The sequence below is a fragment of the Leucoraja erinacea genome, chromosome 35 (assembly GCF_028641065.1).
Source record: "Leucoraja erinacea ecotype New England chromosome 35, Leri_hhj_1, whole genome shotgun sequence".
NCBI lineage: Eukaryota > Metazoa > Chordata > Chondrichthyes > Rajiformes > Rajidae > Leucoraja > Leucoraja erinaceus.
In genome coordinates this window covers 7,602,663-7,627,630 of record NC_073411.1, presented here as the reverse complement: position 1 = coordinate 7,627,630, position 24,968 = coordinate 7,602,663, and the positions used below count along the sequence as shown (strand labels likewise).

At 44.9% G+C, this 24,968-nt stretch overlaps 1 protein-coding gene and 1 non-coding gene across 2 annotated transcripts in view; one reads left to right on the top strand and one right to left on the bottom strand.

Moving 5' to 3' along the window:
* Positions 1-24,968, bottom strand: part of LOC129713271 (anthrax toxin receptor 1-like) — a 142,374-nt gene that overhangs the window by 47,127 nt on the left and 70,279 nt on the right. Inside the window, exons 11-13 of the mRNA XM_055662207.1 lie at positions 24,224-24,293; positions 18,213-18,291; positions 3,547-3,642 (exon numbers count right to left, since the gene is read on the bottom strand). Coding sequence (XP_055518182.1) covers positions 3,547-3,642; positions 18,213-18,291; positions 24,224-24,293 — 245 coding nt within the window. The remainder of the gene's footprint in view (positions 1-3,546; positions 3,643-18,212; positions 18,292-24,223; positions 24,294-24,968) is intronic.
* trnap-agg (transfer RNA proline (anticodon AGG)) lies at positions 13,255-13,326 on the top strand. Its single transcript has one exon. It is a non-coding gene; the product is annotated as a tRNA-Pro (tRNA).

The window sequence follows — 24,968 nt, the reverse complement described above, 5'->3', positions numbered from 1 at the left end:
AGATAGGCACATAGATGAGGCGGAATGGTGGGATATGGGTCACAAGCAGGCAGAGGAGATCATTTATCTTTGGCATTATGTTCGGCACAGACATTGTGGGTTGAAGGGCTTGTTCCAGTGCTCGACTTTTCTCCATGCTGAACATGTTTGAAGGGTGGATTTTATCATCAATTTGCTCCCTGAGTAATATATATTTGTAATTTTTAAGTTAAGGAATATGCTTGTTCTAATGCCCCTGTCCCACTTAGGAAACCTGCACGGAAACCTCTGGAGACTTCACACCCCACCCAAGGTTTCCGTGCGGTTCCCGGAGGTTGCAGGTGGTTGCCGGAGGTTGCAGGTAGTGGAAGCAGGTAGGGAGACTGACAAAAACCTCCGGGAACCGCACGGAAACCTTGGCTGGGGCAAAAAGTCTCCAGAGGTTTCCGTTCAGATTTCCTAAGTGGTGGCAGGGGCATTAGTCAGCAGTGACATCTTGCATATGTGAAGTCTACTGCAGTCCAGTTGCTACAAGCATTGGTGCAAATAAAAAAAGGGAGCTGAGAAATCTCACAATGGCCAATTCAGAGTTACAAATCACCTCCAAATTATAGTTATACTCCATGTAGGTAAGAAGTAACAATATACTCCACATCCAATTTAACTCTGGAACCAGTTTTCCTTCCAGTTATGGGGCAAGTGGGGATGAGGCTATTTCTCTGAGACTCTACCCTTTTCTGTATATCAGATTTCTGGAATAATATGATTCAAAATGTTATGACTTTGTTAGACCTCTTCCAGAGACCACTAAAGGAATGCAAAGCAACCTGCCAACGACCCCCCTCCACAGGGACCCAATGTCCTTCCCAAACCAAAGTGCCAATTAGCTTTAAAGGGATCCCCATTCTAAGGAAAAAGTTTAAAAAATTCCGTTTCCAATTTGATTTATCTCTGCGCTATTTTATTCCACAAATCAATCTGCTGGGAGAACTGTTGTCATCTCTGGGAAACAGCAATACATTTGGCTCATGATCCTTTCCTGACAGTCCATCCCTCTTGCTGGTTGTCCAAGGTTTGTAGATTTTGCTTTGCTGCATTTTTCCTGTATTTCTTTCCCTTCATATTATATATGAGCGGTGGGCGGCGCGACTCTGGCCAGCAGCGGCCTCTGCAGTCTGTCCGCGTTTTATTATTTTCTGTCTGTGTTTAAATGTAGTTTTTCTTATTTTTTGTTGGGGTGTGTGTGTGGGGGGGGGTGGGGGTGAGGTGGGAGGGGGGGGGAAACTTTTTAAATCTCTCCCTGAACTGGAGACCCGACCTTTTCTCGTCGTCGGGTTTCCGTTGTCGTTGGGGCCGCAACGAGGAGCGGCCTCCAACAGGAAGAAGCCGGGGACTCTGGTGCTACGACTCACCGTCGCCGTCGCGGGGCTGGCCGAGTCCGGAGCGGGTGGAGCGGTGGAGGAGCGCTGCTGCTGCTGCTGCTGCTGCTGCTACCGGGGAGTCGGAGGCTCCAACGGCAGGTCTGTGGACGGCGGCACCGGGAGCCCGCGGGTCCCTGGAGGGAGACCGCTTTTCAGGGCTCTCGCAACGGCGACTTCCCCCGCCCGAGTTGCGGGGTTGAAGAGCTCCTGGAGCGGGGCCTAACATCACTGCCCCGCGCGGCTTGGAATGGCCGCGGGACTCTGCGAGCGCACTCCGGGGGCTCTAACAGCAAGACCCGGTGTGCGACCTCGCACCACCCGGCGTGGCTTTAATGGCCGTGGGACAATCGCCATCGCCAGCCGGGGGCTTTGACTTTGACTCTGACATCGGGGGGGGGAGAGTGCAGTGGAGAGATAAGTTTATTAGGCCTTCCATCACAGCGATGTGATGGATGTTTATGTAAATTATGTTGTGTCTTGGGTCTATGTGTTTGTAATGTATGGCTGCAGAAACGGCATTTCGTTTGGACCTCAAGGGGTCCAAATGACAATTAAATGTATCTTGAGCTCCATTCATACAACAATTGAATTGAAGAAGAGTCTCGACCCGAAACGTTGAGTTATGCAGAATGGTCTCGACCCAACGCGCCACCCATCCATGTTCTCCTGAGATGCTGTCTGAGCTGCTGGGTCACTCCAGAACTTTGTGTATTAACCAGCATCTGTGGTTCTTTCTCTCTACATACAGTTGAATCGTTTTATGGGAATACAAGGCTAAGAAAAAGCTACGTCCACAGCTTGAATCTCTTTCCATGCCTGGAATTTACTTGTTGCCACTTCTGTTGGAATTGCTGAGCTGAAATTTTATTGAGGTTGGTTTTGCCAAGAAATAATTCAGTTTTATGGAAGGACTGAGATTGTTCTCCTTGGAACATTTGATAGTTGTTCAAAATTCAAAATCTCTGTACTTTAGTTACCAGTCCTTCAACGATTCGAAGGAGTGGGCTAGATATTCATTTTATGACACATGTAGGCTGTGCATAGCAACCTTTGCCTTTGAAACATATAAGATTGTTAAGGGTTTGGCCACACTAGGCAGGAAACATGTTTCCGATGTTGGGGGAGTCCAGAACCAGGGTCCACAGTTTAAGAATAAGGAGTAAGCCATTTAGAACGGAGACGAGGAAACATTTTTTCTCACAGAGAGTGGTGAGTCTGGGGAATTCTCTGCCTCAGAGTGCGGTGGAGGCAGGTTCTCTGGATGCTTTCAAGAGAGGGCGAGATAGGGCTCTTAAAAATAGCGCAGTCAGAGAATATGGGGAGAAGGCAGGAACTGGGTACTGATTGGGGATGATCAGCCATGATCACATTGAATGGCAGTGCTGGCTCGAAGGGCCGAATGGCCTACTCCTGCACCTATTGTCTATTGCCTATTGTCAATTGAATGTTGCTTATATTCATTACAATACATTTTTGGAAGCAGAGTTCAAGTTTTACATACAGCCTGAATGGCCTCCTTTCATACTGTATCATTGTATCTCGTTATAGTCCCATCCTGTTCTGAATAGAAGTGGCATCGGTCACCGAGATCTCTCCTTACCGTTCACTGGTTGCCCCTATCACCGACTGACCCACGTTTTTCCGACTGTGGAGTCCCTTCATTGTTATTGGTATTCTTATGAAGGAAATGTAGCTTTAACAACCCGCTTGCTTCCTACACAAAGCCTCTGCGAGCCGAGTTGAAATATTCTTTGATTGCTGGAACTCTTTGCCAGGAGATCCTATCCATGAGCTAAGATGTTCAGGTCCAGCCAGTTTCAGTCCTGTTTACTGTATGGATGGCATGTTCCCAGCTGAGTACTACCCCATTGTGTGCCTCAAGTTGCAACATTTCCAACACTGTATTCATGGCTTTGATCTGATGCCGGGAAAGGATTTTGGTCGCCACGCAAGATGCCCGGACTTTCCAGAATCGCTTTTTCTTCCCCCTCCCTCCCTTCCACTTTTCTCGTGACTATCTTGCCTGCTGTTGTTCCTGGGTGACACACTTGTTTTCCCAAGTCCGGAGCATTGTTTCTTGCTACGTGTGGCCGGTGGGACGTCACACAGCTACTTGGCGGGCGTCTGGATTGACACCAGGACTTACCACAGTGCAGCACAAGGGCCAGAACCACCAGAAGAGGGCCAGCGCCAGCAGTAGGAAGAGGATCAGGAGTGCAATGGCCAGAATTGTTCCGTCCGACTGCAATGAAAAGAGAAAGGGAGAGTTTGATGAGCGATCCCTGAATGAAACACAAGGGACGTGTTCTTGCTACTCACACATACACAAACACGTCCCTGGCATGCTTTGCCTGGGTTTTTTTTAAAAAGAGTTCCTTTTGTTTGTGTGGTCTGTTTGATCCCAAAGACATTTTCCCTTACTTTGCATGCCTAATTTTAAAATTCCAGAAAGGGACTGTTCCAGCTGTGTAGTTGAACCACCCGATCCACCCTCCATTTCCCAGCCCTTTGTCCAAACTGTTCACATTTATTTTCTCCTTCAATTATTCTGTGCTCTGTTCCTCTGCGCACTGAAGACTGCTGGCCCCCTCACCGCATGAGTCATAGAGCTATACAGCATGGCAACAGGCCCTTCGGTCCAACTTGTCCATTCTGGGTTGGTTCCCATTTGCTTCAATTTGTTCCATATTTCTCTGAACCATTCCTATCCATATATCTGTCCAGAAATTATAATTATATCCACTCCCTTTGCTTCGTTTAGTAGCTCATCCCAAATGTTAACTATCATCTGAGTATAAAAGTTGCTCCTGATGGCCCTTAAAATCTCTCCCCTCTCTCTTAAGACTGTGCTCTCTGGTTTTAGAACTCTCAATTCTGGTGGAAAGACTGTGAGTGTAAATTTTATCCCAGGTCACTCATAATATGCATACAACTAAATGGTCACCAGCATGCATACAACTAAATGGTCACCAGCATGCATACAACTAAATGGGACTTAGTAATCTGGACCTCTTTGCTTGCAGGTTTTGAACTAAACTGCAAATGTCAACAGAGGACTGGATTTTTGATGCCCACAGAACACAAAAGACATTCGACACACAAAAAACGTCCATTACATTAACATTTAATATCAAGTCAAGTCAAGTCAAGTCAAGTCAAGTTTATTTGTCACATACACATACGAGATGCGCAGTGAAATGAAAGTGGCAATGCTCGCGGAACAACAAAACAACCAAACAAATTATAAACACAATCATAACACACATATTATTTTACATAATAAATAATAGAAGGAATATACGATGTGAAGCGCGATAAATCACACCTTACAACATATTGCGGCAAAATTAGCAAAACATGCAATGCAGAACAATGCAGTAGAACAAAGGTTTAAAATGACTGGAAGCCCATATTGACAGGTTTTTTCTCTTGGGGTGACTACATACTTGTTGAGGCAGGCAAATGTCAATCAGAATCACGTCCACACATGAATTAATAATTGAACTTAAATCTAGTTGGAGGACAAGAAACAAAACAAACAAGAGGGTTGCTCTCTCCTCTGTATAATTCAGCTTTGGCGAATTTAGTGGAATTTTATCCTTTGTTTAGTTTCAATTAGATAAGAAATACAGCATGAAAACAGGCCCTTCAGTCCGCACCAACCAACGACCACCCATACACGTGTCAGATGATTTGACACGAATGGCCAGATTTATTAATGTTCGCTACATTTGTTGTTCATTGAGTCATATTGCTGTCCAGTGTGTTCTTATTTATGTTACAACAGACCAATTGCTTTATTGGATTGTCCAAATCGTTGAGTTCTATCAACCACTCCTACCCGTTGTCATTACGTAGTCAAGTATTAGAGATGGGACCTATACGTTTAGAGATACATACAGCGTGGATACAGACACTTCAGCCCAGCTAGTTCAATCTGACCACTGATCACCCCTACACTAATTCTATGTCAGACCCACTTTCACACACAACACACTAGCGACAATTTACAGAAGCCAATTAACCTGCAAACCTACACATCTTTGGAGTGTGGAAAGAAACTGCAGCACCCGTAGAAAACCCACACAGTCTCAGGGAGAACGTACAGACAGAATCCGAGGTCAGGATCGAACCAGGTCTCTGGCACTGTAAGGCAGCAACTCTACCACTGCTCCACCGTACCGCCTTATCTCTGCGATTGGCACGGTCCTGGATTTAAGCCTCTTCCAGAGAGAGAGGACAAATGTAACCATGGTGAAACTCCAGGGCAGTCCTGAGGGAATCTTTCAGGTGAATGAATGAATGGAAAGGCTGAAGTAAATTTGCATTATTCAATCATTCAACCAAAAGATCCAAGACCCTCCACATGGTCACCAGTGCCGATTCCACAACATGTACAGATGGTACTAATGGTCAAAATGACATAGCACATTCCCTCTCCCCTTGCTTTATTTATAAGGGCGGTATCTATTTGTAAACTGTTTTCAATTGACAGCATCATCTTCATTTCAGTCAGCTCCACACTTGTCTGCAGCAGCTTGCAAACAGGGTCTCCAACGGAGGAAATGCCAACATTATAAAAATAAAATTGTTTAATTGGATTTGGTCAGCCAATAGCTTATATATTTATAGTGGAAACGATGCATTACTAACAATGGGACAGCAAACCACAGTGGAGATGGCCAGTAATGTAACCCTGTTCTGCCTTTAGTTTTCAGTTTGTGTTTTATGGACACAGAGTGGAGACAGGCCCTTTGGCCCAACGAAGCTGTGCTGAGCAGCTATCAATCGTAGACTAGTTCTATCCTAGACGCGAGGGAAAATTTACAGAAGTCAATTAACCTACAAACCTGCACGTCTTTGGAGTGTGGGAGGAAACCGGAGCACCCGGAGAAAACCCACTTGGTCACAGGGAGAAGGTACAAACTCCGTACAAGCAGCACCCATGGTCAGATTTGAACATGGGGACTCAAGCACTGTAAGGCAGCATGTCCGCTGCCTTTATTTGGCAATGCTTCTGTGGTTTTTGATTCAAACATATTTTCAGAATAAATTGACTTTGTTCCCGTACATTAGGCTGTTTCTCGTAAATCATTCACTCTGCCTCTGTTGACTCTAACAGCTGATGCGGCAGTGTTAATAAACACTCTGCAAATGCAAGTATTTTTAAAAAAAGCTTCCTGTTCACAGTCACTGATGGAGAGTTTCAATTGAAGCCATATCTCAGGGTTTTTGTTGTGGTGGCCATCACACATGCCAGCTCTGAGTGTACAAGGCAGAAATGCCTGATGTGTAGCTGGGGGTGACTTAATGAAATGGGAAGATGGGGAGGAGTTTTTCGTTAAGAGTTTTTGAGATATAGCATGGAAACGGGCTCTTCAGCCCAACATTCATGCTGACCAACAATCACCCATTCACACTAGTGCTCTGTTATCCCACATTCATAACCCTTCCAAACCCACTAGGCACAATTTACAGATGATAATTAACCTACAAACCGGCCAGTCTTTGGGATGTGGGAGGAAACCGGAGCACCAGAAATAAACCAACGCTGTCACAGGGTGAACATGCAAACTCCGCGCAGACAGCACACGAGCTCAGGATTGAATCCTGGTCTCTGCCTGCTGTGCCACACTGCCGCAAAGTGAGGAGAATGGAATCGAGGCTCCACTTTAGACTTTAACTTTTAGCGATACAGCGCGGAAACAGACCCTTCGGCCCTCCAAGTCCACGCCAACCAACGATCGCCCCGTACACTAACACTATCCTACACACTAGGGACAATTTACAATTTTACCAAAGTCAGTTAACCTACTAACCTGTACACCTTTGGAATGTGAGAGGAAACCAGAGTGCTCTGAGAAAATCCACCTGGACACTGGGAGAACGTACAAACTCCGTACAGCCAGCACCCGTAGCCGGGATCGAACCTGGGTCTCTGGTGCAGTAAGGTGGCAACTCTACTGCAGTGCCGCCCCCGAAAGGCTCTTTGATTCTTTTCACAGAATGTAATGCTCTGAACAGTATATGGACCAGGTGAAGCAAAGGCACGATGTCATCATCTGCTTGAAGCCTTGGTCAATGTTTAATGCAGCTTGATGGTGCTAGAACAGACTGACCAGCCCGAAGAGAAAGATAATGTCTCAACTAGGAAAGACAGTTCAGTTTAGTTTAAGAAGGAACTGCAGATGCTGGAAAAATCGAAGGTAGACAAAAAAGCTGGAGAAACTCAGCGGGTGAGGCAGCATCTATGGAGCGAAGGAATAGGCGATGTCGCCTATTCCTTTGCTCCATAGATGCTGCCTCACCCACTGAGTTTCTCCAGCTTTTTTGTCTACCAAGGAACCTGGAATGACATTTCTACATCTCAGTGTATCTATCGTCATTATTATTCATGTTCATAGTTCTAGGAGCAGAATTGGCCTATCTAGTCTACTTCCCCATTCAATTATAGCTGATCTACTGTGTCTTTCCCTCTGAACCCCATTCACCTACACTCTCCCCATAACCTCTGACACCCATTCTAATCAAGAATCTCAGTTAAGTTGTGATTATGGATGGTGATTTGAGGATAATTCCTCATTCATCCGCTATTTAAGCAACTATAATTCTTAGGTAACCAGCTAACATTTCTAAAAATATTTAGCAATTTCACGTTTTTTTTTCCAAAACCCTACATTTGAATTTGGCACACTGGGTTCCAATGCGACTTTTGTTTACATGCAGCCCTTTCTCAACCTACACACAGCGGCCCACTCGCAGTCTCTCACTTGAATGTATTTACAACTGGAGGTTCGTTCCAAGTGCGTTTGGGAAACCGTATGTATATCTATTTATTTCTTTATTTAGTTAATTCTTTCTTTCGAACAGAATAAAAGGATAAAAAGCAACTGTGAAACAACATACAAAAAACAAAACAAGAATATTTATAAAGTGTCATAAACAATATCTATAAATAAATGAAATTGTATGTGTCCGAAAAGGAGCAGGAAGAAGCCAAAGCTTATTAATTCCCACCCCTTATTCAACTGCTTATAATTATCTTATACACATTTAGCAGCTATATGTACACCATATGTACACCAGCAGCTATATGTACACAATATGTACACCATATGTACACCAGCAGCTATATGTACACCATATGTACACCAACAGCTATATGTACACCATATGTACACCATATGTACACCATATGCTATATGTACACCATATGTACACCAGCAGCTACATGAGCAGCTATATGTACACCATATGTACATCAGCAGCTATATGTACACCATATGTACACCAACAGCTATATGTACACCAAACTATTTACATTTATACACTAATCAAATATTTACAAAGCCATACAAAAAAGAGAGATAAAAATTCTCTGGATGCTTTCATGAGAGAGCAAGGCTCTTAAAAATAGTGGAGTCATGGGGATATGGGGAGGAACGGGGTACTGATTGGGGATGGTCAGCCATGATCACATTGAATTGCGGTGCTGGGTCGAATGGCCTCCTCCTGCACCTATTGTCTATTGTCAAACTGGAGGAACAGCACTGACTGCCCCTCCCATCTTCCAACTTTCTTTCCTCCCCCCCCCCAATAATCAGTGAAGAAGGGTCCCCATCTGAAACATCACCTCTCCATGATTTCCAGTTATAGTGCCTGACCCACCTTGCTCCAGCACTTTGTGTCTATCTGGGATGAGAACTGCTCTGAATGAAATTAACTTGTACTAAAGATCAATTTTTTTGAGCTGGCAAAATGAATTTTGAATGAGAATTAGAGGGTTAAATCTTGAATTGGAAGGGCCAGCTGTAAAGTCTTTGTGGTTTCTTTGGGGATCTGAAAAATGAGCGTGTTGGCTGGTTTGGAAATGGGGAGTTTTGTTGTTTGTCCACCCATGTACAAACCTTTAAGCACTGCGGGTAAGTGATACTGTCGCATGAATGGATGGCGTAAGTAAGGCTTGTGAAAAAAGCCATCAACTTAATCCTTTTCATTGTACTTTCTGCTTTCTAGCCTTTCTGACGCAAGCCAAATGAATTTGGAACAGATTAGACCAAGGCTCCAGCCCAGGATCTGTGTTGCTAAGCTGGGATAGTGCCATGGCTTCCTTCCAAATCGCCAAGTAACGCGAGGTTACTTAAGGTTTATAATGAAGAGGGGGAAGGAATATTGTGTACTTTCAAACGATGACTTTCATACTTTGTGTTGCCTCCTCCCCCCACATATCCCCTCTTTTTTATCTCACCTCTTCTTCTAACTTTTGAAAGGAACAGAGTCATCCTTGCTCAGGTCAAAGCTTTCAATAATATAGCTCTTCCTCCGCTGTCTCTTTCCCTCCTCCGGCTTTCCAGCCACAGATTTCCAAAACCGGAAGTGGGAAAGAGCTCAATAATTCTCAAAAGTGAAGTAAGAAGGTGGTCAAGGAGTCAGGCAGCATGGAAATATGTCCCTCAGCCACCGAGGCTGCCTTTAGTTTAGTTTGGAGATACAGCGTGGAAACAGGCCCACCGAGCCAGCACCGGCCAGCAATCCCCCAAATCCCCCAGAGGAAAGCGCTCCAGAGGGCCATTGACAACGCCCAGAGGATTGTCGGCTGCCCTCTCCTTACCTTGGAGGACTTACACAGTTCCCACTGCATCAAAAAATCCCAGAGCATCATCAAGGACATTTCCCACCCCGGACACTCCCTGTTTGAACTGTTGCAGTCAGGCAGACAGTACAGATCTACAAGGACAAGGACGAACAGACTAAAAAACAGTTTTTACCCCACTGCTATAAAAGCACTAAATGTAGCCGCCAAGGAACGCAGGGGCGATACAGACTAAGGGACTGTGGTACACTGTGAAATCGACAGAAGGATGGAGGGTTGGGTGTTTATGCGTGCTATTTTCGTGATATTTATTTTAGTTGTTTATCTTTTAATATTTTATCTTGTATGTATCGTTAGCTTTTAGAAATGTTTGAATGGTGCACTGACTGGCTGACATTTTTAAATTTTGTTGTACATGGTTCATGTTACAATGACAATAAAGAAACTATTCTACTATTCTATTCTATATAATGACCCTGTCCCACGGTACGAGTTAATTCCAAGACCTGTCCTGAGTTTAAAAATAAATCAAACTCGTGGTAAGCACCGAGAATGAACGTAGCGGGTACATCGATCCTCGGGGACGTCTCTTAGTGGCTCGTAACGCTAACGGCAGGTACTCGGGAAGACTCGCTAATGGCAGGTAAGCTCGGGAAGACTCGTGAAGATTTTTCAACATGTTGAAAAATGTCCTCAAGAGCCCTGTGTACCGACAAGCGGCCATTACCGTAAATCTCCGAGTTCGAATCGGGGCAAAGTCGGGAGAACTCTTGGAATGAACTCATACCGTGGGACAGGGCCATAACACTATCCTGCACTAGGGACAATTTTTCACATTTATTACCAAGCCAATTAACCAACAAATCTGTACGTCTTTGGAGTGTGGGAGGAAAACGAAGATCTCGGAAAAAACCCACACAGGTCCCGGGGAGAACGTACAAAGCCCGTACAGACAAGCACCTGTAGCCAGGATCGAACCCAGGTCTCTGGCGCTGTAAACGTTGTAAGGCAGCAACTCTACCACTGAGATGTAATTTCACTTTGCGTGAGACCATTTTAGTTTGAGTTGCCTTCCACCCGTCAGGAAAATAGTAACCACAGAATAACAATCCAGTTACCTAGGTTAGAAAAGGTATTAGCTATAGGGAGACTTTGGACAATTCAATTCAACTTTAATGTCATCGCACAAATACAAGTATGAGTACAACGAAATGCAGTTTTGCGTCAGTCCGTAGTAGTTGTACATAAAGTATGGATTATTATGTCTACAACGTCATGAGGGTGAGGGGAGACCTAATAGAAGTATATCAAGAGTCAAGAGTGCTTTATTGTCATATGTACCAAAACGGATCAATGAACAGCACCAATATATATATATATAATTAAGAGGGGCATAGATATGGTAGACATTTAGAACATTTTTCTCATGGTGGAAATGTCATAGACCAGAAGACATAGCATTTAAGGTGTGATGGCAACATTTTAAGTTGTTGTTAAGAGTCAGTTTTATGGGCACGTTTTTAAGGTAAAATCTTTTTACACAGATGTGTGGGTGACTGGAGTGGGCTGCTAGGGCTGGTGATGCAGGTAGACATGAAAGTGACATTTGCATTTCTGTAGTCACATGGATATGCAGGGGATGGATGATCTAAGAAGCACATGCAGCGGTTGGAAATGAAAATTAACCACTCCATTGTGCTTTTCAGCAGGGTGGGTAGAGAGCTTCAAGACCCATCGTGTCAACCCACCCCCCATCGCACAAGAGCATTGTGTTCAGTTCTGGGCACCATGTTATAGGATAGATCTTGTCAAGTTGGAAAGGGTGCAGAAAAGATTTACAAGGAGTTGAGCGCCTGAGCTATGGGAAGATGTTAAGCAGATTTGGACTGCATTCCTTGGAGCGCAGGGGGATGACAAGTCACCTTATGGAGGTGTACAAAATCATGAGAGGAATAGATCGGGGAAATGCACTGAGTCTCTTGCCCAGAATAGGGGAATCGAGAACCAGAGGACATAGGTTTAAGTTGAGGCGGAACTTTTTCACCCACCTCCTACGGACTAGGGGCAATTTACAGAAGCCAATCGCCCTACAAACCCGCACGTCTTTGGAATGTGGGAGGAAACCAGAGCACCCAGAGGAAACGCACCCCTCACAGGGAGAGCATTCAAACTCTGCACAGACAGCACCCAAGGTCAGGATCGAACCCGGGTCTCCGGATGTTGCGAGGTGGTAGCTCTACCGGCTGCGCCACCGTGCCACCCTCACAGTTCTTCTTCCCCTCCCGCTGAGTTGCTCCAGCTGCTCCACTTTTTGTTTTGCTTGGCTACGCCACAAACTTAACAAAGTTCTGACCCAGTAGAGCGCGATAGTATTTAGCTCAATGCTGCATTCCAGAGCATATGCAGGGCCTGCAAGTGAGAGCTAGCCTTTGGGATGTGGTGTGGTGGAGTATGGAATTGTGAAACATCCCCACACAGCGCTCCAGACTGATGTAGAATCGGCCTATCTGTATCTCGTGCTAAATATAGGACATAAAGTGCTGGAGTAACTCAGCGGGTCAGGCAGCATCCAGGGAGGCTGTTGAGTTACTCCAGTACTTTACATCCTTCTTTGTAAACCAGCACCTGCAGTTCCTTGTTTCGACATCATGTTAATTGTACTTGCACTCAATGACAAATTGAGAACAGTTCCTGTGCAGAAAAGAACTCCTGATGCCGTTTCAAATCAAAGGTAGACACAAAATACTGGAGTAACTCAACGGGACGGGCAGCATCTCTGGAAAGAAAGAATGGGTGACATTGCGGGTCGAGATCCAAGGCTGCAGAAGGGTCTCGACCCGAAACGTCACCCATTCCTTCTCTCCATAGATGCGGCCTGTCCCGCTGAGTTATCCCAGCAATTTGTCTCTATCTGCATACAGTTCCTGATGTTTTATTTCAGAGAAGATACCTAGATCCTCTCACTCCATGCATTTAAATAGGAAGCTTGGAATGGAAACACAAGTGATTTTAATCACAGAAAATTGACCCTTTGAGGCAAAATAATACGTGGTTCTCGAGCTGCAGGTTGGAATGTAGAAGTGAGCTGCCATTAGAGGGCCAAGCAGAGCAGCTGACTGTAATTTGATGCATACATGCAATCTTTCCCCACGTTGGAATTAAATTCATTCCTGTTCTGCCTTTGCTGCAGAAGAAAAACTGGAGAGAAAAAGTGCCATTCGTAAACACTGGGAAGATATGGCAACAATTGAGGACAAGACAGGCTCGTTGGTCTAGGGGTATGATTCTCGCTTAGGGTGCGAGAGGTCCCGGGTTCAAATCCCGGATGAGCCCTCCTTTAAAGCTTTTCACTGTACCTCGGTACACGTGATAATATATTAAACGGAACTGAACTATTTCCTCAAGAGTGTCTCAATTTCATGTCCTCTTGACATGAGGGCTTCACGCATTGGTGTTAAAACCACCATTTTCCATTGGCCTGCTGCATATAATCCAGCCTGCATATTTGTGCCTGCCGCATATATCCAGCATTCACTGATCTCTCTGAAGCTCTCTGCTGTGAATCATACAAGAGCAGCTCAGAGGAACAACTGCTACTGCTGAAAATAACAGTAAACTGCAGATAAAAGGGCACAAAGTGCTGGAGTAACTCAGCGGTTCAGGCAGCATCTTTGGAGAATATGGATAGGTGATGTTTCGAGGCAGGTCCCTCCTTCAAACTGAAGAACCGACCCGATATGACACCTAAGGTAGACAAAAATGCTGGAGAAACTCAGCGGGCGAGGCAGCATCTATGGAGAGAAGGAATAGGTGACATTTCGGGTCAAGACCCGTCTTCAGATAGATGTCGGGGGGGAGGGAAAAAGAAAGGAAGAGGCAGAGACGGTAGGCTTGTGGGACTGCTGGGAAGGAGAGGGGAAGAGGGAGTGTGGGCGAGCTGGGAAGGAGAGGGGAAGGGGGAGTGTGGGAGAGCTGGGAAGGGGAGGGGAAGGAAGAAGCACAGCATAGTTTAGTTTTTTTTTTAGAGATACATCGCAGAAACAGGCCCTTCGGCTTCCAAGTTTGCACCGACCAGCGATCCCGCACACTAATGCTATCCTCCACCAGGGACACCAAGCCGATTAACCTACATTCCTGTACGTCTTTGGGAGTGTGGGAGGAAACTGAAGTTCTCGGAGGAAACTCATGCGGTCACGGGAAGAACGAAATTTTCCGTACACACAGCGCCCTTAGTCAGGATCGAACCCGGGTCTCTGGCGTTGTAAACGCTGTAAGGCAGCAACTCTACCGCTGCGCCACCATGGTGCAGTTGTGACGATTGAACTGTAAGCTTGATTTATCAAAACACTGGTGGAAGCTATGGAACTCAGCTGGTCGAGCTGCTGCCTCACAGCGCCAGAGACCCGGGTTCGATCCCGACTTCGGGTGCTGTCTGTCTATGTGCAGTTTACAAATTCACCCTGTGACTGAGGGATATCTCCAGGTTTCTTCCCAATTACCGAAGGGTTTGTAGGCCACATACAAAATGGCCTCTGTAAATTGCGCCCCCTAGTGGGCAGTGAGTGGATGCCAAAGTGAGATAGTATGGAACTAGTACGAACGGGTGATCGATGCCTGCGTGGACTCAGTGGGCCAAAGGGCCTCCTGCCACGCTGAATCTCCTAACTAAACTAAAAAACAACGCAGACCCCTGGTAAAATAATGGGACTGTGGATAATAGAAGGCAATAGACAATAGGTGCAGGAGCAGGCCATTTGGCCCTTCGAGCCAGCACCGCCATTCAATCCCCAATCAGTACCCCGTTCCTGCCTTCTCCTGACTCCGCTATTTTTAAGAGCCCTATCTAGCTCTCTCTTGAAAGCATCTAGAGAACCTGCCTCCACCGCCCTCTGAGGCAGAAAATTCCACACTCACCACTCTCTGTGAGAAAAAGTGTTTCCTCGTCTCCGTTCTAAATGGCTTACTCCTTATTCTTAAACTGTGGCCCCTGGTTCTGGACTCCCCCAACATCGGGAACATGTTTCCTGCCTCTAGCGTGTCCAAGCCCCTGAACAATCTTATATGTTTCAATGAGATCCACTCTCATCCTTCTAAACTCCAGAGTGTACAAGCCCAGCAGCTCCATTCTCTCAGCATATGAAAAGACTTCACTCCATTTTCCCTTGATCCTGAATGACTGGACTCTGGTCATGCAAACTTTTTGTCAAAAAATACTAAGCTCCATACAAGGAATGATTTATCTGCTGGAGTGACTCAATTATTTTTAGCTTAACCTAGACAAAATCCTGCTGGGCATTGAATCCTCCAGGTCTGGTTGAAGATAAACCATTTAATTTACTCTCAGCCAAAATAGGAAATCCTTGTGGCTGACTGGAAACCTGAAGCAACTTTGGTTCAATCTTCAATCTGGAGAGAGTGGGCAGCCAACTTAAGTTTTTGAGGAAACGGTCTCTTGAGGGGTGTGGATCATCTTGGAGAATTCATAGAGGTTTTAGGGAATGTATGTACAAGATGTAGTGCTCCCCGGCTCAGCACTTGAATGGAACATGCAGATTTAACAAATTATTTGTTCACAAACTGACACAGTGAATTATTGTATTAAACGGAAAGCTCCTACACAAGTTTAAGAAACTCTTAAAAAACATTTCATCGAGACTTTGATTTGAACAGATAATATCACCAAGTGTGGTCCCATGGCTTTGTGACTGATAGTTTATCAGTTCTCGGAGCAGAAATAGGCCATTCGGCCCATCGAGTCTACTCCGCCGTTCAATTATGGCTAATCTACTGTATCTCTCCCTCCCAACCCCATTCTCCTGCCTTCTCCCCATAACCCCTGACGCCCCTACTAATCAAGGATCTGTCAATCCCCTCTTTAAAAATATCCAATAACTTGGCCTCCTCGGTTAGTTTGAAGTTGCACTGATTTTTGTCAGAGAGTTTTGAGTGTATTGCAATCGGGAGGAAGATTTAGTAGCCTGAAAACTGCAGATGTAGGTTCTGGAACAGAACCCTACAGCCTACAGCCCTAAACACTACAACCTTCAAATAAGCTCTGAACGACATAGACTTGCGGGGATTGGTTTTACCATTTTGCACCATTATTGTTTGTTTATATTTATGTGTATGTATGTATATGTCTGTGTATATATATATATATATATATATATATATATATATATATATATATATATATATATATTATATATATAGACACTGAACTTTTTTCCTCATTTATTATATTGTTTACAGATTACTATGTTTACATAAATTCACTTGAACTTGAACATATTCTGTTGTGTTCATTTCATGTTCTAAGAATTTCCATGTTCTAAATCTGGGACATATGGCAATAAAACACACTTGATTCTTGAGTTGAATGTACTTCTAAATGAAGGTAGACAAATATGCTGCAGAAACTCAGCGGGTGAGGCAGCATCTATGGAGCGAAGGAAATTGGCAACGTTTCGGGTCGAACTCCTCCTTCAGGCTGATTTTCCAGCATCTGCAGTTCCTTCTTAAACGTACTTCTAAATGAGTTCTGTGTGCTATTCTATGGGCCTATTGGCTGATTCAATGCATTAGGTCTGACCTTTTAAAGACATGAAGTGTTAACAGGATAGAGATGGCCAATTCAGGGCAGTGGTTCAGAAGGACACAGGCACATTGAGAAATGCAACACAAAGGAGGATTAACAACTGAAATAGATCTGATTGATACACTGCTATGGGAGCAAGAAGGTATAGCTGACAATCAGGACGTAACAGCTCAAAATAGACGGAAATGTTTGCTTCACATAAGGCAAGTGGTACAATTGTATTTGTATGGTTGCTTGGTAACACATCACAAAGTCAAAAGGTCATGGGATGCAGTGAAGTATTTGTTCTTCAGCAGCAACGCTCTGATTACAGTGGTTCAAGCGGATACTAAAGACCTCAAAGCTTCCCAAACCGTCCCTGCAGTATTATGTTCAGTCTTCCTCCTTCAGACAATATTACCAAGCCATTCAACTCTTGCTATTTGCAGGATGGTCCTGTGCTCAGAATAGCTGTGGTTTCTCAGAACATGAGAAGCCAAGGCAAGCATAGACCATTCATGAATGCTAGTCATAGAGTCCGACAGCTCAATACAAGGGTCATATATAGTCATACAGGCCGTTCAGCCCAACTCGTCCTTGCTGACCAAGATGCCCCATCTAAACTAGTCCTATTTGTCTGCAATTCGACCATATCCCTCGAAGCCTTACATTAAACGTTATTCCCATTATCATTAAAAGGCAACCTTTTTTGCACAAATGGTATTGGGTGTATGGAACGAGCAGCCGGAGGAGTTCGATGAGGCATGTACTATCACAACGTTTAAGAAACATTCAGACAGGTACATGGATAGAATAGGTTTAGAGGGTTATGAGCGGAATGCAAGCAGGTGGGAGTAGTATAGTGTGGCATGTTGGTTGACATGAGCAAGTTGGGCCGCGGGGTCTGTTTACTCGCTGTAAGACTCTATATAACTCTATGAAGTTATGAGAACCTTTTTTTCTTCTTCTTCTTTCCGACTAGATTGCCCTGATTAGTGTGTATTTAATAATGACCAGCATTTCTATTGTGAGTTTCCACAGCCACAAGGCTGAATACTGAGTAAGCAAGCACATCTGACAACATACTTTGGTGTGGCTTGAGTCTTATACCAAGGGATTGGCTGCCTCAGTCAATCAGACTCGACAGAAAGCAAACGAACTGCTCAGTGTCAACACAATATTCCAAAAGTACAAAGAGATTAATTCCTTCTTCCCTTTGGTGTCAGGATAGACGGATAAAGTCCAGATTAATACGTGGGGAGGAGTGAAATGGAGAATATCCTAGCCAATTCACTTGGCACCATAGATTAAACCAGATTCTTTCCTCCTGAAGCAGGAATTATACATAATAAAGCATTGAGAAATTCACACACTTGATCCAGGAAAAATTCTTCAGTATTGAAGAGGTTTTGGGGCTGCATGTGCTGCTATTCCAGAGGAGCAGGCAAATTCCAGTTTAATTAAAAAGTGTCAGATTTGTCAACTTGCTCCAAACAAAAATGTCACCCTGTTAATAGAAAAGATGATGAAGCTTCACCTTGTTGTTGCCTTAATGGGAAAAGGGAGATATTATCATTTAAATGCTGCAGATGGAAAAGTTGGTAATGGGTTACGCCAAGTGTAAGGTGAACGATTTACTCACACAGTGGACGGTCTTGATGGTGACGAAGCTGGAAATGAAGCTAAGACCATCATTCATGCTGACCTGCAAGAACACCTTCCTGAAAGGAAAAAAGTACGTCAATTTCTCGACGAGATCCAAGTAGAAAACATACATTGAACGTACGTTTATTTGGCACAAGTATATTCTTTTGCACGATGTGCGTAGTACCGACAAAACTAACTTGAATTTTTTTCTTCTGAAAGTGTTGGGTGGGGAGATTTAGTTGAAGGATATAACGTGGCAACAGGCCGCTCGGCCCTATGAGTCCGGGCTGACCTCGATCACCCATACACTAGTTCTATCCTGCACACCAGGGATAATTTACAGATTAACCTACAAACCTGCATGTCATTGGGATGTGGGAGGAAACCGGAGCACCCGGAGAGAACCCACGTGGTCACAGGGAGAACGTACAAACTCTGTACAGACAGTACCAGTAGTCAGGATCGCACCTGGTTCTGTGGCGCGATAATGCCCCTGTCCCACTTAGGTAACCTGAACGGAGACCGCTGGAGACTTTGCACCCCACCCAAGGTTTCCGTGCGGTTCCCGGAGGTTTTTGTCAGTCTCCCTACCTGCTTCCACTACCTGCAACCTCCGGCAACCACCTGCAACCTCCGGGAACTGCTCAGAAACCTTGGGTGGGGCGCAAAGTCTCCAGAGGTTTCCGTTCAGGTTTCCTAAGTGGGACAGGGGCATTATTAGGCAGCAGCTTTGTGGCTGCCCCACTGTGCCACCCTATTCTCAAGTGAAAGAGCGAGCACAGCTTGCAAGGGTGGCACAGTGGCACAGCTGGTGGTATTGCTGCCTCACAGTGCCACTAATACCATTGAGCATCAGCCCAGTCAGAGGTTCGGTTGGATGCAAATCACCACTGACTACCCTCCACCACCACCCCTGACAATATGTACCAGCCCCATAAAACCCACGCTCACTTTCCACCAGGGACATCGAGTTCCTTATTTACTTTTGATATGTTTCTCACTGACTTAGTGGTTTAGTTAAAGATGTGATTTTAATGAGGAGAGTTTATATAGAAATAAGGAGACTCATTAGGCAGGAGTCAAATCAGCACATACGGGGTGGAGAGGGCACGAGATGCTGGAGTAACTCATCGGGTCAGGCAGCATCTCTGGAGAACATGGATAGATAATGCGTTGGGTTTTCTCCGGGTGCCCTGGTTTCCTCCGACACTCCAAATACATACAGGGTTTGGAGGTTAATTTGCTCCGGTAAAATGGTAAATTGTCCCTCGTGTGTAAGATATGGTGTTAAGTGTGCGGGGATCTCTCGTTGGCGCGGACTCAGTGGGCTGAAGGGCCTGTTTCCGTGAAGCATCTCTGAAACTAAAACTAAAACTGAAAAATACTGCCTGACGCGCTGAGTTACTCCTGCACTTTGTCTCCATCTTTGGTGTAAACCAGCATCTGCATTTCTTAGCCATGCTTTCTCTGTCACGAATTCCTGCCGTAACTCAAACAGAAGTTCGTTACTGCTGCTGAGAAGTGAACCAGGTCTTGGTGAAGGGTGAATGTAAACGGATACTCCAGGAGGAGCGGGGGGAACACAGGAGTTCTCGTTCCTCCCTCCCATTTCCGCACCCTTTGCCAGGTGGTGATCAGTGTCTCTGGTGTTCCTCCCAAATACTATGGCGAGGCTTTCAATGGAGGACATCAGCATGTCCATCCAAGATATAATTGGTGAGCTGTCTGCAGATTTTCAGGTCCGATGATGAAAGATAAATGACAGCGCTGGTGGGTGTATCAAATTTCATTTTGGACACAACCTTAATCCTTCAGGAATAATTGAAGTCGATGCTCGAAGTGATTTAGGAGCCCTCTGGTTTTCATACTCAACATGTCCTGCAATTGAGAGCAGCAGTCGAGCCAAACAATCAACGTGCTGGGCCGTGCAGCCAAGGAGCATTCAAATGAAGCGAGGAGTCTTCGAACTTGTCGTGAAACTGAAGGAATAATTGCCATGAACATATGGCAGCAATGGATTGTGTAACCAGCATGAGCCAAAGTGACAGGAGAGAAGGAATTTTGGGGAGGAGTAATAGCCACAATGCTTTATTTTCCAAATGAGAGGCAATAAACCAAACGAACAACCAATATTTTATTTCGTAGCATGACAAAGGCATAACCACTTTGTGGAAAGGGTCCAAATATTATATTAATTCAAAACTGTTTGGGAAGGATTTTCCAAGGATTGACCTGGGCTCCATTCAATTGATATTGGATCGTTCAACTCCCGACCACCGTGATGTTTTGTGTATGAAGGAACACAGACGCTGCAGGGGCTAGTGGAGTCAAGGGATATGGGGAGAAGGCAGGCATGGGTAATTGATAGGGGACGATCAGCCATGATCACAATGAATGGCGGTGCTGGCTCGAAGGGCCAAATGGCCTCCTCCTGCACCTATTTTCTACGTTTCTATGTTTCTAAACCAAAGATAGACACAAAATGCTGGCGTGACTCAGCGGGACAGTCAGCATCACCGGAGAGAAGAAATGGGTGACGTTTCGGGGCGTTACACCATCATTCTTCAGATGATGCTTTGATGATCCTTGATGCTTTGACTTTCACATCGGATTAACACATTGGTTTGCTCATACATTAAATTCTCTTTATCTTCCCTCTCTGCTACAATCTGTCCACTGCTTGGTGTTAGCTGGTCCCATCTATCCTCTGTCGCCATGATACTGCCAGGGAACTGCATATTTTTTTAACAGTCTCCACTGGGCACCTTCTCTGCAGGTTTGAAGCCAAATATAGTTTTCCATACTAAGACATCCGAGATGTCCTCTTTCTTTAGGGAACGTGCCCCCCCCCCCCCCTCTTTTTCTCCCTTGCACGTGTCTCCTCTGCGTCCTGAACTTCTACTCTCACTCCCCCTCCCCCCCAGACGTAACATGGACAGAGTTACCTTGGTCCTCAACTTTCACCTCCCCAGCCTCAGTATCCAACACATCATCCTCCGACATTTCCATCACCTCCCATGTGATCCCACTGCTACAAATCTACCAACTCCCACAATTATCTGGGCAATATCTCCTCTCACCCTGTCTCTTCCAAAGACCTAATCCCTTTTCTCAATTTTGGGGAAGTGGATAAAATGGGGATAGTGCATGATTCATATAATGGTGCACTTTGAGAGTCAACATGGGCTGAATGGCTTGTGGGTTAAATGGCCTGTAGCAGTGCCCAAGTATCGTAGTCAAACAACATACGTGGCGCTCGGATGTCTCCGCACTGTTACAGCATCAGACAACCGAGTCATGCATGACCTACCATTTCCACGAAGACAAACGTCCCATTTCGAATTTAGAAGATTTCGAATTTCGAATTTAGAAGATTGAGAGGGGATCTTATAGAAACTTACAAAATTCTTAAGGGGTTGGACAGGCTAGATGCAGGAAGATTGTTCCCGATGTTAGGGAAGTCCAGGACAAGGGGTCACAGCTTAAAGATAAAGGGGAAATCCTTTAAAACCGAGATGAGAAGAACTTTTTTCACGCAGAGAGTGGTGAATCTCTGGAACTCTCTGCCACAGAGGGTAGTTGAGGCCAGTTCATTGGCTATATTTAAGAGGGAGTTAGATGTGGGCCTTGTGGCTAAGGGGATCAGGGGGTATGGAGAGAAGGCAGGTACGGGATACTGAGTTGGATGACCAGCCATGATCATATTGAATGGCGGTGCAGGCTCGAAGGGCCGAATAGCCTACTCCTGCACCTAATTTCTATGTATCTATGTATCTATTTCCCAGTACTTCAGGGCCTGTCCCACTTGGGTGTCATTTGCGTGTCATTTACGTGTCATGACACACGGTGCGTGCGTCATAACGCACACGTGGTGACGTAGGCAGTGGCGCGCGGTCACGCATGGCGCCCCAGGATTTTGGGATGTAAAAAATCTTTGCACGCCATCTGTATGATTCGCAACTGACACCCAAGTGGGACAGGCCCTTTAGTCTTCCATGCCTCGGCAACTTAAGTGCTTCTCAGATACTTCTTAAAATACTGTGAATAAATGCCCCTACATTCCATTCAGCTTGTGTATTCCAGTTCCCAACCACCTTCAAGGCAAGAATCTTCTCCATCTGATCCCCTTGAAGATCTTGCCCCTCACCCTAAACTAATGCCCTCTAATTTTAGAGACCTCTGCTACAGAAAAAGCTTCCTACTATCTGCTCTCTCTATGTTTCTCATTATTTTGTTTAGCTCTCTATAATGTCTCCCCTCATGCACCCTAAAGAAAACAATTCCAGCCTATCCATCTTTCCCCATGAAATGTCACATTATCCTGGTAACTCTGTACCCTCTTCAATCCAATCACATAATTAAATATAATTGCACCCTTCCCATGCTATCAATTCTTTTGTGCTATATAACTCTATGATTTGGGGAAAGAATAACTTGAACTAAGCCAGCAGTTGACTTAGTTTCTCAGTTTTACTACTAACTCACTTCCACTATCCAATTTTCCTTTTTACCTTGCCAACTGTTCCATTTAGGTTAATGAAACGTATACTGGCAATGCATGGCCAAGCCTTTTAGTCTCTCAGGTACACAATTTCATTAATTCAATCCACTTTGCTTGGGTAGATATAAAGCAGTTTCATGCTGCGCAAATTATTGAATATTTGAGTGAAGGGACATTGTTTAAATAAGACTTTGCAAACCATTTATTCAGCTTGAACTTTAGCTATTGTCACTCCGCCAAGTCAAGCCAATACACCTGGCTTTGAAGTACAACTTGGCCTTCAGCTCAATGGAAATGGTAAGAAAAATGGGGAAGTTAAGTTCTTGCCAAACAATAAACTAGACGTATACAAGCACTTATTCTCTTTCAAAGAACCCACAGAAAAGCGAGAGAGAGAGAGGCCCAACTCTCTGTATACTAACTTCAGGATTATCGAAACTGTAGAAAATGTTAATATCTATCCTTCCCCATTTTAGAGCAAAAGGATTCCATGGTCCCTTTTCCACTCTTTGTTGGTGGTTAGTGAGGAGCAATAGGCAGTCAGAGGGTGCTGGTTGTGTATAAACAAAATGATGACACATGAACAGTGCTCAGGTTGAGGTAAAGGGGCATGGTTGCCTAAACTGCAGGAACAACTCAATGTAAAGCACGGTGGTGCAGCGGTAGAGTTGCTGCCTTGTAGCGCTAGAGACCCAAGTTCGATCCTGACCACGGGCGCTGTCTGCATGGAGTTGATACCTTCTCCCTGTGACTGTGTGGGCTTTCTCCGGGTGCTCCAGTTCGCTCCCACACTCCAAAGATGTACAGGTGTGTAGGTTAATTGGCTTGGTAAAATTAGTCTACTGGGTGAGAGGGGTGGTTGGCATGGTGTGCTCTGGACCTCATAGCCGACAATAAATAGATCTCCCCAAGGTATGTTGGGCGAGTCCAGAACCAGGGGCTACAGTCTTAGAATAAAGGGGAAGCCATTTAAGACTGAGGTGAGAAAAAACGTTTTCCCGAGTTCTGAATTTGTGGAATTCCCTGCCACAGAGGGCAGTGGAGGCCAAGTCACTGGATGGATTTAAGAGAGAGTTAGATAGAGCTCTCTGGGCTAATGGAATCAATGGGGAGAAGGAAGGCTAATTGATTTGGGACGGGTTATTGATTTGGGACAATCAACCATGATCACAATGAATGGCGGTGCTGGCTCGATGGGCCGAATGGCCTTCTCCTGCACCTATTTTCTATGTTCTATGTTTCTATGTATACGATCCCCAATGGATACAATCCCCACTCAGCCAAGCTTACTTTTTTTTAAATAACTACATGCTTGTTACCATTGCCCATGGTGTCATAACCATCGATAGACACATAGTGCTGGAGTAACTCAACGGGTCAGGCAGCATCTCTGGAGAAAAAGGGTGGGTGACGTTTTGGGTCAGACCACCTCTTCAGACTGGTGATGTAACCATAAATCATTTGAATTGGTTGGAGGCAGAGAGTAAAACCAGATCCCAACATACCTGTTAACTTCTTGTAACACTGGAGCAGGACAAAGCAAATAGGTGTCCTTTACCACCAGGGGCTTCTGAGCTGGAAGAGATAGAAAGACTCTGGTGAGGATGGCAGAAGCATTTCAGTAAATCACAAGCATGTAATGGCTCTCAATGCAGCCAGTAAACTATCTGTGTTGTAAACTGGTGAGTATAGCAGAACAATTTCCCTCCGGGGATGAATAAAGTTTATCGTATCGTATCTCCTTTGCAAAAATATCCCTTTGCGTAGCTTGCCTCAAATACCACAAGCAATATTCGATTCCATTGGGTGGGAACATGGAAGGAGCTACCAGATGTGGTCGTTGAGGTAGGTACTATAGTTTAGTTTAGTTTAGAGATGCAGCATGGAAACAGGCCCTTTGGTCTACTGGGTCCACACTGACCAGCGCAACATTTATACATCAACATTTAGAAGCCATTTCGATAGATACATACGTACATACATGGATAAGGAAAGATTTAGTGGGTATGGGCCAAACGCAGGCAGGTGGGACTAGTGCAGATGGGGCATCATGGACAGTATGGGCAAGTGGGGCTGAAAGGCCTGTTCCTTTGGTGTATGACTATTTATTCATTACTTTGTGAATAACAGGGAATAAAATACAGCTCCTTTATAGTAGGCTTGTAAATCTTTGCACATTAATATCTGGATTAGAAAGTAAGTCAGCAGTGACTGGAGAATGTCTTACTGTATATTTCCAGAAGACATTTG